The sequence below is a fragment of the Fusarium subglutinans genome (assembly GCF_013396075.1).
Source record: "Fusarium subglutinans strain NRRL 66333 chromosome Unknown NRRL66333_c0000125, whole genome shotgun sequence".
Lineage (NCBI taxonomy): Eukaryota > Fungi > Ascomycota > Sordariomycetes > Hypocreales > Nectriaceae > Fusarium > Fusarium subglutinans.
In genome coordinates this window covers 125,190-141,659 of record NW_023502188.1, presented here as the reverse complement: position 1 = coordinate 141,659, position 16,470 = coordinate 125,190, and the positions used below count along the sequence as shown (strand labels likewise).

The 16,470-nt window shown below is 48.6% G+C and overlaps 4 protein-coding genes across 4 annotated transcripts; 2 read left to right on the top strand and 2 right to left on the bottom strand.

The window, feature by feature from the left end:
• Window positions 1-3,046: 3,046 nt before the first annotated feature.
• On the bottom strand, window positions 3,047-4,868 carry FSUBG_8849 (fumarate hydratase mitochondrial; the record flags this gene model as incomplete). Its single annotated transcript, XM_036687298.1, has 3 exons — window positions 3,047-3,236; window positions 3,288-4,311; window positions 4,493-4,868. The coding sequence occupies 3 exons, from the start codon at window positions 4,866-4,868 to the stop codon at window positions 3,047-3,049; spliced, it is 1,590 nt and encodes a 529-aa protein (XP_036535689.1).
• A 1,331-nt stretch (window positions 4,869-6,199) lies between these two features.
• FSUBG_8848 (CK1 CK1 CK1-D kinase) lies at window positions 6,200-7,488 on the top strand (the record flags this gene model as incomplete). The annotated part of the gene is made up of 2 exons (XM_036687297.1): window positions 6,200-6,211; window positions 6,385-7,488. 2 exons carry the CDS (start codon window positions 6,200-6,202, stop codon window positions 7,486-7,488), a joined length of 1,116 nt encoding a protein of 371 aa, XP_036535688.1.
• Window positions 7,489-9,803: 2,315 nt separating this feature from the next.
• Window positions 9,804-11,404, top strand: FSUBG_8847 (phosphatidylinositol phosphate phosphatase; the record flags this gene model as incomplete). The annotated part of the gene is made up of 2 exons (XM_036687296.1): window positions 9,804-9,940; window positions 10,099-11,404. The coding sequence occupies 2 exons, from the start codon at window positions 9,804-9,806 to the stop codon at window positions 11,402-11,404; spliced, it is 1,443 nt and encodes a 480-aa protein (XP_036535687.1).
• Window positions 11,405-12,238: 834 nt separating this feature from the next.
• On the bottom strand, window positions 12,239-13,527 carry FSUBG_8846 (AGC PKA kinase; the record flags this gene model as incomplete). The annotated part of the gene is made up of 3 exons (XM_036687295.1): window positions 12,239-12,566; window positions 12,622-13,273; window positions 13,329-13,527. The coding sequence occupies 3 exons, from the start codon at window positions 13,525-13,527 to the stop codon at window positions 12,239-12,241; spliced, it is 1,179 nt and encodes a 392-aa protein (XP_036535686.1).
• Window positions 13,528-16,470: the final 2,943 nt, after the last annotated feature.

The window sequence follows — 16,470 nt, the reverse complement described above, 5'->3', positions numbered from 1 at the left end:
AGTATATATTTAGTTAACCTAATAAATTAAAAGTCCTAAGATTTTTATTACTTTAAAAAAAGACTTTTTACTATATAGTACTTTAAGGAAAATAATAAAAGCCTAAATTATAATATTTATATTTAGGGCTATAATCTAAAGACCTGCTAGATTATTAAAAACTTTAAAAAATTAGTTAATAGCTTATAAAGAGGTTATAAAAGGTTTATAGGTTAGGAATTATTATACTGCCTTTTTTGCTTTTTCTAACTTTACTAGGGTCCCTTATTACAAGCCAAGGGTTAAGATAAAACTTTTAACCTCTTCCTCCGTAGCGAGATAGTGATTGTCACTGAGGGCCCCTTGGATATAGTTGTACTATATAACTACTAGGTAACTACCTTACCCTTGGGGAGCAAGAAAACACTAGACCTTAATATAGAGTATTAAAATAAACTTAGTAAAGAGCGCCCTAAGCTTAGGCTAGATTTACCTAAATATTTTTATTGCTTAGGGTCAAGGGCCTGTGTTTTCTTTCCTCCCCTAGCTTACCTATAGCAGCACAGGGCAGCTATTTTCAGCTCACTGGCATCCTGCAAGCCATCACAGACCCTGGCATCTCGATGCACGCAGCCGGTGGACAGGTGAGACAGATTACACGGCGTCGCTCCTTAATTATCATTTGAGACTCGTACTGCTGCAATCAGCCGGGCTATACGGAACAGCACCAAACATGAGTGAGCCATCCATCATGTGAGCTTTGGAAGCGCGGTCACCGTGATATTGGGGGGGCGCTGCAAGTCAGTTCTCGTGACATTCTTATTAATGCAAGAACCCTGAAAAGCCATATACGTACGGAGTAGCGCCCTTTGCAAAAGGCAGGCATGAATTAAATAACGTGTGCTATGGATTTGTTGAATAATAAGTCGGTGAGCTGTGGTCACAAATGGTCGGCTCCGAAGGTAGAAACCAGACCGACAATATTTCAGCTTTATACGCAAGGTTAAGAAGACAAAAGATCGGAAGCGAAAATCCATCATTCTAATGCTGTACAAGTACAACAGCTCAACTGCCAATACGGCCATATTTGCCAGTCTCGTATATTTCATGATAGAAGCTGTTTTCATATTTTATTCCCGGCTCAGTCTTCTTTCACTCAGTGCACCGAGTTAGAGAAGGCTAAGATCTCTTCCATGACTACTTAGGCCAGGCGCTAGAAGAATTCTTTGCCTCTAGCGGAGATGCCGTCTGCTGTGTGGTTGATCGGTTTGCTCCGAACCGTCTCTCCATTTCTCTGTCATATAGTATGATACCTCGTTACATACCACATAAGAGAAAGCAGAAATTGCTTGATGCCGAGACGAACCAAGGAAATCTATGCAGATTCGCCAAGATTTGAATCATCTCTGAGCTGTTATCACCTCTCTTGCCGCCCAGTTACAGCTCGTTCGCTTGCTTGCACCCTCACCGGGGAGGCTGAGCCGGAGCTGTGCAATTCGTTGTTTTACATAGGTATCAGGCTTTCAAGGCAGAATATTGAGGCCGGTCTGAATAAGCAAACACCGGAATACGCGGATCAAGAAGATTGGGCAAGACCTGCATAGTTACGTTCTCCGTTGTCATTGCTTCCACCATGAATTAAAGCGTATTTACCGGTAGTCTATATATATATATATATATATATACATATATCGCTTCTTGGAAGTAATGACGGCAAGTCTGATATTGTAGAAGTAAGTAATATTCCTTGATGTAACCAACAGCTACCTAGGCTTCATGTTTTTACTCCCATGGAGTTAATTCATATAGCCCTAAATTGGTGAATTAGATTACTTATCTTAAGGGTTCCAAGAAAACATATCCACGAGATGTATGTCATTGAAGACATAATACATTCTAAAGATCGTAAGTGATCGTGGAAAATATTGTGTAAATTGTCGCTGTGATCGGCAAGCCTTCGTCCAGATCGTCATTGCAAGGGCGGCTATTGACATTGGCAATGCGGATGGCCTCGCTTAGCAGGGGGCAACCCTCAATGTGTTGGGATGGATGTCAGGATGCTGATACCTGGAGCATTATCCGTGGTAGTTACCCGATTGCAACATGATTCAAGAAACAACCGAATCGGAGACCCGAGCCTGTTGAATTACGAGGTACTACCTACATGTAGGTCAGTGCTGAGAGATTTTTAGGTCTGGTATTTGGGCTACCCTGGCTGGAATATGTTGGCAGTGATGGACGGTAGAAGACGCGTACCCGAGGTCATGCAATCATCAAGAGAAAAACAAACAGCTTGAATCATTGATTCATCATGAAACATCTGGAGCTGTCTTTGTACATATTAGTGAGACTTCGATTCATGCACTTCTGAGCCTTGACTCTGCGCCCTGCCTGAAACTCGTCCTATCTTTCACTGTCTTGGCCTGCCAATTGTTGCCCCATCCCCCACTTTGGGCCGCATTCAGGACCAGAAGACAACGGGACTTGCCCTCCACTTAAACAGTCCTAGACGGTGAGCACTAAATGGAAGAGAGCCAGTGAGCGGCCCCGTTGCGTTGGGGAGGGGAGTGCGCCGTGCGCTTGTCCAGTAGACACCGAGCCCCCTGGAAACGGACCGCTAAGTTGTGGCTGATCCAGTGAGAGGCGCGTAATCAGGCGGTCGAAGGGCGCGTCGGGGTCCATTCATAGGCTCTGGTTCTCGTCGATCCATGCTGGGAGCATCCACTTGTGAGGATATTATGCTAGCATCCAACCTAACGTAAGTAACAATAGAAGTGTCATCACACGGAGTACTCCTCCGGCATTTCTCTCACACCTGAGTATTTCTCCTCAGTACTATAATGCGACCTGATAGACAAGAATAAAATGGAACAGGACGAGCTCACACACTATCTTTGAGGGTAGTTCAAATTCTATTATTCATGTTTTACAATGTTTTATTTGGCTGAATTGAACACCCCCCACTGGCCGTTTTTATAACATCCTGTGGAACTCTGATGAATTAGTCTATAAGCGAGCGCTCTTATAAATTTGATACATGGCATCACGATTCTGTTTTAGAGAATGTTCATCCCTTGTAGGGGCTAGGGCCAACCATAAGCTCGGGCTTGACAAGAGTATCAAACTCCTCCTCAGTCAAAGCCTGGAGCTCGAGAGCACTCTGCTTGAGGGTCAGACCTTTCTTGTGAGCATTCTTGGCGACCTTGCTAGCCATGTCGTAACCGATTTTGGGGTTGAGGCAAGTGACAAGCATGAGCCTATAAACCTGGTCAGTACTCATTTCGTGTCTGTGATGGATATAAACTTACGACTCCTTCATGATGCTAGCAATCTTCTCCTCATTGGCAGCAAGACCAGCAACTAGGTTCTTCTCGAAAGAACGCATGCCATCTGTCAGAAGGCGTGAGCTGTGTAGGAGGTTGCGGATGACTAGAGGTTTGTAAACGTTAAGCTCGAACTGGCCATTCATGCCACCAATAGTGGTTGCAACGTGATTGCCCATCACCTGGGCACAGACCATAGTCAAAGCCTCACATTGCGTGGGGTTGACCTTTCCAGGCATGATGCTGCTGCCAGGCTCATTTTCGGGCAGGTTGAGCTCACCAAGGCCACAGCGAGGGCCACTGCCGAGGTATCGAATATCCTGAGCGATCTTGGTAAGAGAGGCAGCAAGGGTGTTAAGAGAGCCGTGGGCCTGGACAATAGCGTCATGGGCAGCCAGGGCCTCAAACTTGTTGGGGGCAGTCTTGAACTCAGTACCAGTCATGTTGGTGACCTCCTCAGCAATAGCTTCAGCGAAGCCCTGGAAAGTGTTGATGCCGGTGCCAACGGCGGTGCCGCCCTGGGCGAGCAGACGCAAATCAGGGAGAGAGCTCTCTACACGCTTGATGCCAAAGTCGAGTTGAGCGACGTAACCAGAGAACTCTTGGGCGAGAGTCAGAGGTGTGGCGTCCTGGAGATGGGTACGTCCGATCTTGATAATCTTCTTGGCCTCAAACTCGTCGACCTTCTTCTGCAGGGCAGCACGGAGGCTGTGGAGGGCAGGCAAGAGCTCGCCCTCAATGTCAAGGACGGCAGCAATGTGCATAACAGTAGGGAAGGTGTCGTTGGAAGAGGCACTACGGTTAACGTGGTCGTTGGGGTGGACAGGCTTCTTGCTACCCATAGTTCCGCCGAGGATCTCGATGGCTCGGTTGGAAATGACCTCGTTAGCGTTCATGTTGGACTGAGTGCCGGAGCCTGTCTGCCAAACGACAAGAGGGAAATGGTCGAGGAGTTTGCCATCAGCAACCTCCTTGGCGGCCTGTTGAATAGCAGCACCAATCTTGGGGTCTGCGAAGTAATGATTAGCGTTTTGGCACTCAGAGTAGGCAGTGTCCGTCTCCGTTGAGATTAAGCGGTTTGGTGTATGAGCTCTACCCCGCCAAAGGTACAAGTCAAGCCCTTCAAGCGGAAGAGAGCAATACAAGAAACTACCACAAAACAACCCTGTATGAATTCAGTTGCTACTCACCAAGGCCATATCGCATGTTCACAGTGGCGGCAGCACCCTTCAGAATACCAAATGCCTTGACAATGGGTGGAGGCATGCGATCCTGGGGCTGGTTGATGCGAAAGTTCTCGAGAGACCGCTCCGTCTGGGCTCCCCAGTATCGGTCGGCGGGGACCTGAATCTCGCCAAAGGCATCGCTCTCTGTTCGTGTCTGAGACATTCTGACTGAAGTGCTGTGAATAGCTCGGGATAGTTGAAGACCAGCAACCCAAGTCTTGTTCTGAAGTCGCAGTTGCGGGGCAAGCGAGCATGTGGACGCAGCTGCTTGGGAGACCCGAGGCAGAGCTGACTTCATAAGGCCCGAGGCGGCAGCGCGTCCCGTGACGGTTCGAAGCATGATGGGCAGATGGCTGGATGGTGAAATGCTATTCCGAAAGCTGGGGTAAGCTAATTGGATTGACTTGGCATGATAGAAGATAGTAGGAGTATTTTTCGGGGGCAGGGGGCCGGAGATGTTTATATAATTACAAAAAGGGTTTAAATAGTTAGCGAGAGAGTTTGGTAATGGTATTTGTGTGAGAATTTTTTCTGCTTCTAGCAATGAAAGATCAGGACGGCTTCTTATACCCCAGTTGCTGCTAATAAGGTTACTGATTGAGCTATAATAAAAACATATTATTCTGTTTTTAATTAAGAGACTTATCTTTATTAAGACTATGTGTATATTGCCTTCTAAACTAAAAGCTGAAGTTAATTGGGAATTTTCAGTGTGTTGGCTTGATATGTCTCGTTGAGACGTAGTAAGCCTTAGGTATCAATCAAACAGCGAGAAGACCAGTTGGGATCACCTGCTACCCGCCCTTCCCCCTTCCCCAAATGATGGGCTGAGCTGGGCTGGGCTGCTTTTCACTCACCCTCAGGCCTCCCTCTTCCCATTCTCCACTTTTCTGATTCACTTGCTCTTTCCTACCCGCCCCCTTCCACATTCATTCCCATTTCTCCTGCTCGGCCTGCCATTTTCTCCCATTCCCTTCTTCCACCCCGACGCCCTTCCGCCATCTCTTCTCCTAACATCTAACTACCTACACCCACTGTCATCTTGACGACGAGCTCGCGACTTTACGTCTGCCACAGCTATTGAGATTCTCTAGTCCTTTCTTTCAGCTCTAACAAGAACCCTCAGGAATTACCAGAGCCACATAGTTCTCGAGAATCTTGACCGAGTTTTCAACTCCTAGCTTTCCCCGATTCTCATCTAACCGACGCTGTCACCTCCCAAAGATCAGCCTGCACGCGTTTTGACCGCCTCCAAACGCACACGATTCTCTTGCAGGTATGTTAACTGATCATGTTTCCTAGACCGAAATGTGTTTTTTGTTTAGTTTTTATCAACCGGCTTGTTGGTCTTGTGATTCTCTGTCAAACGGATGCACCGACTCACGCCTACCCGGGCTTTTCTTGATACTGCTGGTCGGGCGAGTCGAGTTGCGTCGGGTTTGCCTTGTGGCGTTGTCCACCGCCCTCAAGCCTGATTCTTCTCCGACCCAGTTTTGCCCCTCTCATTGCATGCATTGCAGCCCTTTCTCATTTGCTTTCATTCATCTACTTTTCAACCAACCTAGACGTTGCTGACTCCCCCTATAGCCAACGAAGGCTTGCAGATCACACAAACTTGTACCCTTAGCCATCCGTTTTTATTCCTAGAACAGGAAACCATCAACCTTCATCATGACGACCATGGTACGTTTGCCGTCCCCCATGTCTCGATTCAGGCTCCGGTGCACAACACCTCCAAAACGATGCCAATTATCTTCAGGCACCATAGGCCCTTTTTGATCGCTCTAGTTACTTGTACCGGAGCTTGAGTAGAGACGAGGAATATTATCGCAGCATTGGCTAACCCAGTCGGGCAGGATCTTCGCGTCGGTAATAAGTACCGTATCGGTCGAAAGATCGGTTCAGGTTCCTTCGGTGATATCTACCTGGGCACCAATATCATTTCCGGTGAGGAGATCGCCATCAAACTCGAGTCCGTCAAGGCCAAGCACCCGCAACTGGAGTATGAGGCCCGTGTATACAAGTCTCTTGCTGGTGGTGTTGGAATCCCTTTTGTTCGCTGGTTTGGTACCGAGTGCGACTACAATGCCATGGTTCTTGACCTTCTCGGCCCCAGTCTGGAGGATCTCTTCAACTTTTGTAACCGAAAGTTCTCCTTAAAAACTGTTCTTCTCCTGGCCGATCAGCTCATTTCTCGAATCGAATACATTCACGCCAAGTCTTTCATCCACCGAGATATCAAGCCTGACAACTTCCTCATGGGTATTGGCAAACGAGGCAACCAAGTCAACGTTATCGATTTCGGTCTTGCCAAGAAGTATCGCGACCCCAAGACTCACTTCCACATTCCCTACAGAGAGAACAAGAATCTGACAGGTACTGCGCGCTACGCCTCCATCAACACCCACTTGGGTGTTGAGCAATCACGACGTGATGACATGGAGTCTCTCGGTTACGTTATGCTCTATTTCTGCCGCGGCTCTCTCCCTTGGCAGGGCCTGAAAGCCGCCACCAAGAAGCAGAAGTACGACCGTATTATGGAAAAGAAGATGACTACCCCTACTGAAGTTCTCTGCCGTGGATTCCCCAATGAGTTCGCAATCTACCTCAACTACACTCGATCTCTTCGATTCGACGATAAGCCTGATTACAGCTACCTCCGCAAGATCTTCCGCGACCTCTTTGTTCGCGAGGGTTTCCAGTATGATTATGTTTTCGACTGGACAGTCTACAAGTACCAGAAGAACGCGCAGGCTATCGCACAGGCTGCCGGTCAGGCCAACCCTGAAGACGAGGAAAAGGCCCGTGCCAGCCGTACCAACGCCGCTACTGCCGGCCAGTCTGCTGCTAAGCCTAATGCCATCCCCAGCACTCGTCGCAAGATGCTCGAGCGAGGCTCCGGTGCTGGCGTCGATACTCCCGACACCAACCGTGCCATTGGTGGAAGCGACAGGATGTGAGTGATAAGTAACGCCTATTTTTCTAGTCCCTCGTAAGGAATCTTTTTCCTTCGCGCGTGTAGTGTGTTTTTGTACCGCTGGCCGAAGGGAGATTTGCTGACAACTGTGGCTGACTCAGTGGACGATAAACAGGCTTCGCTCAGCTTCAAAGGGAGCGGGATATGCCTCGGGCAGCTATCGGCCGAAATGATTTCTAAACCGATCACTCCTCTCTTTTTGGGATTCTCACTCATGGCTACCGATAATGGCGATTCCTACCCAACATCGACACCCGGATGCAAGTCTTTTGAACAGCTGAATGATTCTGCTGGTCATCATTCTGCTTATTGATCGCGGTCGATTGTTGGAGCGCGGATCGGTCACGCCTATTTTCTACGCCTTTGCTCTATCTTGTTCTTCGATGTATCTTTTGGCGAATTCACGACTTTACGCATGGCTCGGGTATCTTTTGATGGTTGAAATGTTGCACAACGGGCAAACCTTTGGGTTTCGTCCTTTGAGCAACTACAATACCTTCAGGAGACCTTCCCGAACGGCATGTCCGGTACTCCTATTTCTGGGTGTACCGAACCTGTGGGGCTATCACTGCTACTTGCAAAATAGCCTTACCTCGGAATGCCACGAACCATGGTGTCGATAATACAAAATTCGCCCCTGGAGCTGAATTTGGGTCCACATCTCGCTATGGCTCACCTTTCCGTCGAAGCGGCTCAGCTCGATCCCCTAGCAGGCATTTCCTTCATCATATCTTTCTTTGCTTTCTTTTAATTTGCACGGACGTTTGCTCTGGTCCTTTGAGTCTGCTCCTACCTGTCGTCGGTAGCTTCTGGGGAGGCAACTGGGGGGACGCATTTCAGGAGCTATGTTGCTGGTAAAGCTAGTATCGACACCATGTCGTGAACGGCAAGCCTGCTATGGATAGCAGCCCACGTCGGCTGAGGATCTTGGTACAGTGGCAGATGGAACAGTGGGAGTTACCGGCCTAGGTTAAGGTCAGCTCCGGTACCCTACTGCTCGACTTGGTGGATGGAATCAGGCACTTCATTGGGGCGAACAAGTTGACACAAGCTGCTACAACCTTGAAAGACATCGCCGTGATGCGGCAGCTGACATGACATTCCCACCATGAAGCCCAAGGTTTGGAAATCGGGTATTGACGAAACTTACCAGCAGCCGGAAAGGGATACATGGCTGATGAGCTAATTTTCAACCGCCAGGTTGAGCAGCCCTGCATTTCACGTACATCCATCCACCCCTTCATTCATTTCTTGATCGCACATTAGGTAGTCTACAAATTCAGTCTGTTTTATTTGGAAATCGTCCTTCAGCTTCAGAACGATGCGTCATGCCGTTCGTTCTTCGTAATCTCTAGGCTTTAAAGAGCAGACTCGAATAGGTGTGCGAGGAACCACCTTCCAATCACAAGGTCTTTTGGATGGTCACATGTGTAAAATGCGTGCCTCGCAGCCTACAAATCTCGTTATCTCGAGCGGTAACAAGGATGACAGGAGCTGATTACGTAGGAGGCCAATAGACATTTAAAAACAAATAAGTTAAGATGTCCAACGTTTTATATAATCGGCCATCATCTCAGGAATACCTAGTCATCAATTTCTGATAGTGGATTTCGAATAACTCCATGTGACGCAACACAGGAATACATAAGATAAGTACTACGCTGAGCTTCACGTTGATAGCCGTACCTTACAGGAGACGCAAAGTGTGTGTACATCATCATCACGGGTGTGGAAATCTGTCGTGTTACTCTGGGAGCCCAAGGAGAAGCTTGGCCACACGATCGAACCCTTCTTTGGCCTATGCTGACGATTGGATCTCAAGTGATCATGCCTGCATGTCGACACCCACAAAACAAAGTCTAAGCCGGATTAAAAGTCGATAGTGATCTACCAAACCAAGCATTAACCCCACATTTTCCTTGCTTGCAGCCAGCCAGTTCCAGATCCTCAATCTCACCTGCCCACCATCCTACCTGTAGCCTACCTTCCTCCCTTGCATGTCGTGAGCTTCGCGCACACTCGAGGTTTCCCTTTTTAGACTTGCAGTGGGACCCTTGTTCTTGTCTCTTTAGGTAGTTTCTTTAGTTAGTTGGCTCCTCGCTCACCACTTCTCTTCTTCATCCTTGCAACACCTTTGACCGTCTCGCTCTTTTGACAACGAGACCTGAATGTTGTTTGTGCCTTGTAATGGCGGCATCGACTTCAGTAACCAAATCCACAACTGCAACAACAGCATCAGCATCAGCATCAGCATCGACTTCCCAATCCAAGTTATCGTCGTCCCCCGCCTCATCCACCATGGCCCCTGCTTCTATTGACCTCTTGTACCTCACGTTCAACTGTGCCAAGAATCTTCTCGACATCCCCGTCTTCGGCAGCCATTTGCAAACCGCCTTTCGTCAAAACGCAACTGGTTTACCAGAGGTTGTTGTTCTGTAAGCTGCAATCCTCTTCGTCTCTTCCGAAGGCGATCAGGTTACCAACACCCTCGATACGCTGCTAGCCTGGACAGTCATGGAACTCGAGACATGATCAGCACAAGGTCTACATAGAGGACCGGGATATCTTGTACTGATTCATGTTCTGTTCACAGCTCGTTACAGGAGGTTGCACCCTTGGCGTACTCCTTCATTGGTGGTTACTTCTTGAACCCTTACCTCTCACGATACGAACAAGCCATCAACGTCGCCGCTCAACACATTATCGATGATCTATCGAGTCGAAATAGCGAGAATATCAACACTGCGCCCACCGCCCTCCCGTCGAAGCCATACACACTTGTGCGAGGCAAAAATGTGGGCTACACCGCCATACTACTCTTCGCTCGCGAGCCTTCGAGGCTAAAGAATATTCAAGAGGCGGAGGTCGGATTTGGGGCCGCTGAGATAGGGAACAAGGGCGCTGTCGGTCTACGCATGCTTTATGAAGCTGATGGTGGCTCATCTGAGCTAACCTTTGTCGCAACACACCTGGCGGCTATGGAATGGAACCTGCCCCGGCGTAATGCCAACTGGGCTGCTATAATGCGTGGTATGGCTTTCGAAAATCCAGAAGTGGTTGTGAATAGCTACAAGACCTCTGTCACCCCATCTCCAGCTTCAACACCACCTGCCGAGGACGAGCCCGAGCGTGCGCGCCTCCTCGATAATGAACACAACGAGCAACACTCACAACTTCAACAAAAGTTGCACAACATCTCCGTTTTCAGGCCCTCGTCATTCCTCTTTGTTGCCGGCGATCTAAATTATAGAATATCCACCACGTCCCCGCCGCCTTCCGCTACATTCCCCAGTCTAGATCCGGAGTCGGAGAACTACTATCCAGATTTTTTCCGTCTTGATCAGCTTACGCGTGAACGTAACGCTGGTCGCACTTTGCATGGGCTATCAGAGCACGAGGTGCGCTTCCCACCGACTTACAAGTACGATGTGCTACCACCACGACCTGGCACGCGAGAGCCCGAGGTTGACGTGCCCTGGAAATTTGCGGTTCATCGCTATCCAAGTTGGACAGATCGGATCCTTTTTCTCGACGTACCTTCATGGCTCAACAAAGGGAATAGCCAGGACCCCAAGTTCAACGTTCGTGCTTATGACTGTCTTCCAGTACTGCGTATGAGCGATCATCGTCCAGTGTTCCTACGTATCGACGTGCCCCTCATTTCACCAAGTGATATGGCCCCACCGTCAGACCTGGACTGTGGTGTAAGCAAGGATCCTCGGGCCCGACTCCCTATGGAAATTGACCCAGAGGCCTGGGAGCGCCGAGCCGCCGCACGCCGTAAGGAGGTCATGGCAGGCTGGAGCATGTACCTTTGGAGTACTAAGGAGGGTGCCTGTATCCTAGCCACCGTACTCGCTTTTGGTGCAGGTGTGTACTGGCTGCACCGGCGGTTTTGAGCCACACTTCTACTGCGCTGTTCTCTCTGGTGTCGGGAGGATGCGAAAACATAATTACAAGAAAGCCTAGCAAGTTCGAACACCCCAAAGCCTGGCAGAAGGTGTCTTGTACTATGCTTGTGACGCTAGACTGTGTGTCTGTCGCTATATCCCATTGCTCAGTTCATTATTTGCTGGTTGATACAACTCATTCAGATAGTATATGGCAGCCGGCGAAGCACTCAAACATCATGTATGCAAAGGCCTAGTATTGTGTTAGTTTCACTGCTTGCAAGCAAGGCAAACAGCTTTAACAAATAGATTCATTGAACTGCAATTGAGGTATGTGTAAGATTATCCTTCACTGTCTCGCCGCAGAGTTCACGGCCCCGAGACGCCAGTATCAGGTGTGTGGGGAAGATAAAGCTTCAGGTGCTATAACCGCCTATACAACTCTGATGTCATGAGCTAAATCAACATTCGCTTGCACAAGGTAAAGAGACATGAAAAGCAATGGAGTTTAAATGAATATTGGATATCAAGGACTAGTGTAGTATAGTATCTCCTATCTCCTCGTTGAAGTCATTATTCGTAGTGAAACGCTGTTCTCCAGGCATTGGTCATAAAGGCTTAATAGAAATGCTGATTTAAGAACTGATATTTTTGGCGTTGAATCGTAATTCGTCATTGTGTGTATGTTCATTCTCAAGAGTCATTTTGGGCACCTTGTATGCGTTTGCGCATATTTGGGAGTAGAGTCTGACTACCGAGGAATTCTCATGTATTAAATGGATGTTTGGCATCAGATACGTCGGCACCCATCTTCCGATCCAGGTGTGTGGCTGGTTCGGGTGACTAGAAGTCAGCGAAGTATGGGTCATATTTCTCCGCCATCTCGCGGCCATAAGGCTCGCGAGATCCGTCGTCCTCGGGGTAGACGTCGAAGCATTGTGCATCACCGGGATATCGTATCGGGGGCTGGATTGGGCCCTTTTGTCGACGGTTGAAAATGTCATCCCAGTTGGTGTCATGGAAGAAAGGGTGGGATTTCACACGTGCTGCACCGCCGCTTATATTACCAAGGCGCCGAGAACGATCGACGGTGCAGAAGGACCGTATTATATCCTTAGCTTCTTCTGATAAGGCGGGGTCTTGGGGAAAAACAACGGGCTTTTCTAGGATCCTGCGGGATAACAGTCAACTTGTCATTCTTACACATCTGTCGAACAGTCACCCACTGTTTGTAGATCTCGATGGGGTTCTGGTGCCAGAAAGGAGGATACCCCGTCAAGAACTCATATATTAGAATGCCCAGTGCCCACCAGTCAACTGCGCCCGTGTGACCTTTGTTTTGGATGACTTCGGGGGCGAGATATTCAGGTGTCCCGCACAAGGTGTATGTCTCAACGGGGCGGTTATCTTCACGGTAACCGAGTCGCTTGGCAAAGCCAAAATCGACAAGCTTGATGTGGCCCTCTTGATCCAGAAGCAGGTTTTCAGGTTTGAGGTCTCGATAGGCAATACCTCCTTGCTGCTCATGCAAGTACTCCAAAACAAGCACAATCTCGGCGGCGTAGAAGCGTGCGACAGGTTCTTCGAAGCGTCTTAACTTTCTAAGATATGTGAACAACTCTCCTCCTGGAACATAGTCGAGCAGCATGTAGAGCGAATCTTGGTCGGAAAAGGAGGCTATTAGGTTTGTGATGAAAGGATGACCTGCGACATCGGCGAGAATAGCGCGTTCATGTCGGACATGATCGACTTGTTTAAGGCGGATGACTTCCGGTTTCCGTAGGATCTTGAGAGCGTAGACTTCGGGGTTGAGTTGATGGTCAAGGGGGATATGCGCAGTTGCGGCGGGACGGACGAGGCAGACCCGAGCAAATGTTCCTTTTTCGAAGGGTCAGAAGCTGAAGGCCTACAAGTCTACAAGACATGGACATACCTGTCCCTAGTGTGCGAACTCGTCTGAAGTCGCGAAGATTGAATTTCCGGGTTTGTGGCAATGGACTTGGCGTGGGAGAGGTTGGCCCACTCGGAGCATCTTGGGTATGTGAGTGAGGGTTTGCGGAATGTGAGGGCGCAGGGATTCCCGATGACGATGGTAGGCCACCAGCGTGTGAGGGCGCAACGGTCGCAGCCATGACTTTATCTTTCTGAGGTCCTGTGATAGAAGCGTAGCAACAGAGAGGTGAAGAAATTGGTGAGGAGGAGTCAATGGGAATCGATTATTGACTGGGGTTGAGGCGCGAGCCCATAACAACCCGGGACCTACACTGCCAGAAATGCGGTCGATGTGGCCAGTAAATTGGAGGCAATTCGAAAAGCGAGGGGGTCTCTAGCATACGCTGAGTTGTTTGCCGTAGTCGCCTGTAGTCGTGGTTGTGCTTTTGTCACGCGGTCAGTTGGGGGGGCTCTAGAGCAAGTCTGGCTCGGTTCTCCTGACGATGCGGAGACGATGGATAACGGAGTGATGCGGCGTCCTCTGGTCCAGCCCGTTATTCCAAGTGGCAACCTCAAGAGCAGAGATTCAGATTGAGCGCAAAGCTTCGATCAAGAAATGGGCTAAGATTGTTGACAGCAGGTTTTGAACCAAAAGTGAGGCTGAGGAAGAGGTGAGGCTCTGAGGCGGAAGGGAAAAGAAACGACGAAAAGGCGGCGGAAGGTGGGCGATGCACGAGCGAGATAGTGATGAAGATGGAGGCGGCAGAATGAGAAGCTAAAAAATGAACGGCCTTGACGTGATGTTTATGTGCCTTACCTAGTCTATGAGCTAGACTACTATGGTCAACAGCCAATGCAGCGTGAGTGCCTATTCAGGATAAGACGAGGGCGTCCCCATGAAACGGTGAGTGAACGAGCGCCATCGGATGTCATGGATATGTATACTCGGCTAGGGGCCGAAGAAGGACCAACAACATGGCACGAGTAACTATCTGAAAGAAGGCCGCTGCATGTGGTGAATAAATGAGGCCATACAGACTTTAGAACCAGGACGGATATTCCATTGCTATTTCTTCCTGAATTGGTGCCTTTTACCTATATCCAAGGTGGCATCTCCATGAAGCAAAACTCCAGGTGCACTTGAAAATACATTGTCATTTGTCTGGGCTTCAGCCTCCTATCAACTGCGATCTATTGTAGATACAGCGGAGCACATCAAGTGGACTCGGCGGCGGGGGTCCAGAATCTATTATGACGCAAAATGTGGGTGACGGGGAACTTGAGAGGTCACCCAGAGATTACCCTTTTGGCGATCTACAAGTTGTCAGTGGTGGTGTCGTCGAGCTTATGGCTTCTGCTATTTGACGTAAAGGAGGGTTCTATTGCATAATCGGAGACGAAAACGCTCTCACTCGTTCCCCTTATCTCTCAGTCACAACCTTACTCTACAATGCTGGTATGATTCAGGATCAAAGCTGGGAGTGTAACCCAGACACTTCAATTATCTCGAGCCAACAACTAACCACCTGTTCCATATTGGCCGAATACCTACCTACCTAGCCTACCTACAATTAACACAAAAACCTAGATCGAAATCCACTTGCGTCATCTGCCGCCGGCTCTTGTTCCCAATCTGCCGGATCCTAGAATGAGATTCTTGAAACTGGAATGTCACTTCAAGACATGCCATCCCCACGCTTTCAATCTCTCCATTGCATTCCATGCAGCCCATGTACGTCAGATCTCAGACGCGGGAGATAACGGGCTGCTCTGGGTATGTCGGCAGTATCGCCAAGCACTTATACGTACCACTGCAGAGATGGCGCCTTGATTCAGTAATTCAGTGCTGGACGGCAGTTGTATGTAAGTATGTACCAGTAGCCCAAGTCGGCAACGAAACTACCAGAGCCGGTTGGGAAACCCGTTTTCTGCCAGATGGCAGTAGAACCATGGTATATTTAAGCTTTCGGGCCTGGGGATGGCCTCAATCATACTAGACCTCGCTTCGCACAACTCTCAAGGTTTGTCCTTTGCCTACCTGGTCACTAGTGGCACTGTCTCGACGTTCACTTTTGACAGTTACAGTTAGCCGACTAGCGTTGTAAAGAGTAAACTGTAGGTATGTTGTCATTCAAGCTGGACGGTGCAGTCTTACTACCTTGTGTACCTAACTCTTTACAGTCGTTCAGACTTGTCTGCCAGATTCAGCTGTGGCGAGCTGAGTTTCTTAAAGAACCCTGTACAGATGCTATCACAGGGTAAATGTTACCTCGACGGTCTTAGGACCTAGTGATGAATCTGCACTTCCCAATATATTCTGTCTTAGATCATTTCTTCAAAGGCCACCAAAGTCGAGTCAAGCATCCTGAATTCTTTCGGGCGTGACTAGATCACCATAGCAGGAGTATCAGTTTATCGGTAGATGCCAATATATGTACATATTATTGTACTTGGTTATTACAGCCCATGCAATGCTTCCGCGGTCGTGTTGTTCAGTATATCTTTTGTCCGGACTGCCTCTACAACTGTTGTTCATCGTTTCCATGCATAGTGCCTTGCTATTCCGGTTCATCTAAAAGAAAACAATTCTCACAATCCATACCAACTTCGTGATGTTTGTATTCACGAATATGAGGTACCATTACGTCTCTTTGTTATTTGCTTTATGCGTATCATTCAGAGTCCATGGGTAAGTATTTAAATTGACCAAACTCGCCACCAGGGTCTCTATAGCCACCGAATATCAGCAGCAAACGTACCAACTGTACGGTAATTCTGTTTGGCAATTCCTCTGATCTCACTGTCCTTCATCCCCTCCCATGCCGACATGCGCTTCTTGAAGCTTCTTTTTTGCTGCCATAGCACAACCAGTGCGAGCAATTCTATACAGTCACATCCAGTAGAACTTCAGCAAGATGAGAAGCGGCGTTATTCCTCGAGGCACCCTGATCATTTAGCCTCAAAGTATGGGAAATCCATTGCCTTCTCAGTAGCTGTGTCTTGCGACAGTGACAGCTTCCCCACACTGAGAAGCCCCCAGACACTGACAATGCTTAACACCAACCAGTCGAGTCGCTGTTATGTTGGGCATAAATATGGCAGAGCCTTTTAACTCCGACCACATTGTGTTTAGCTCTATTGAA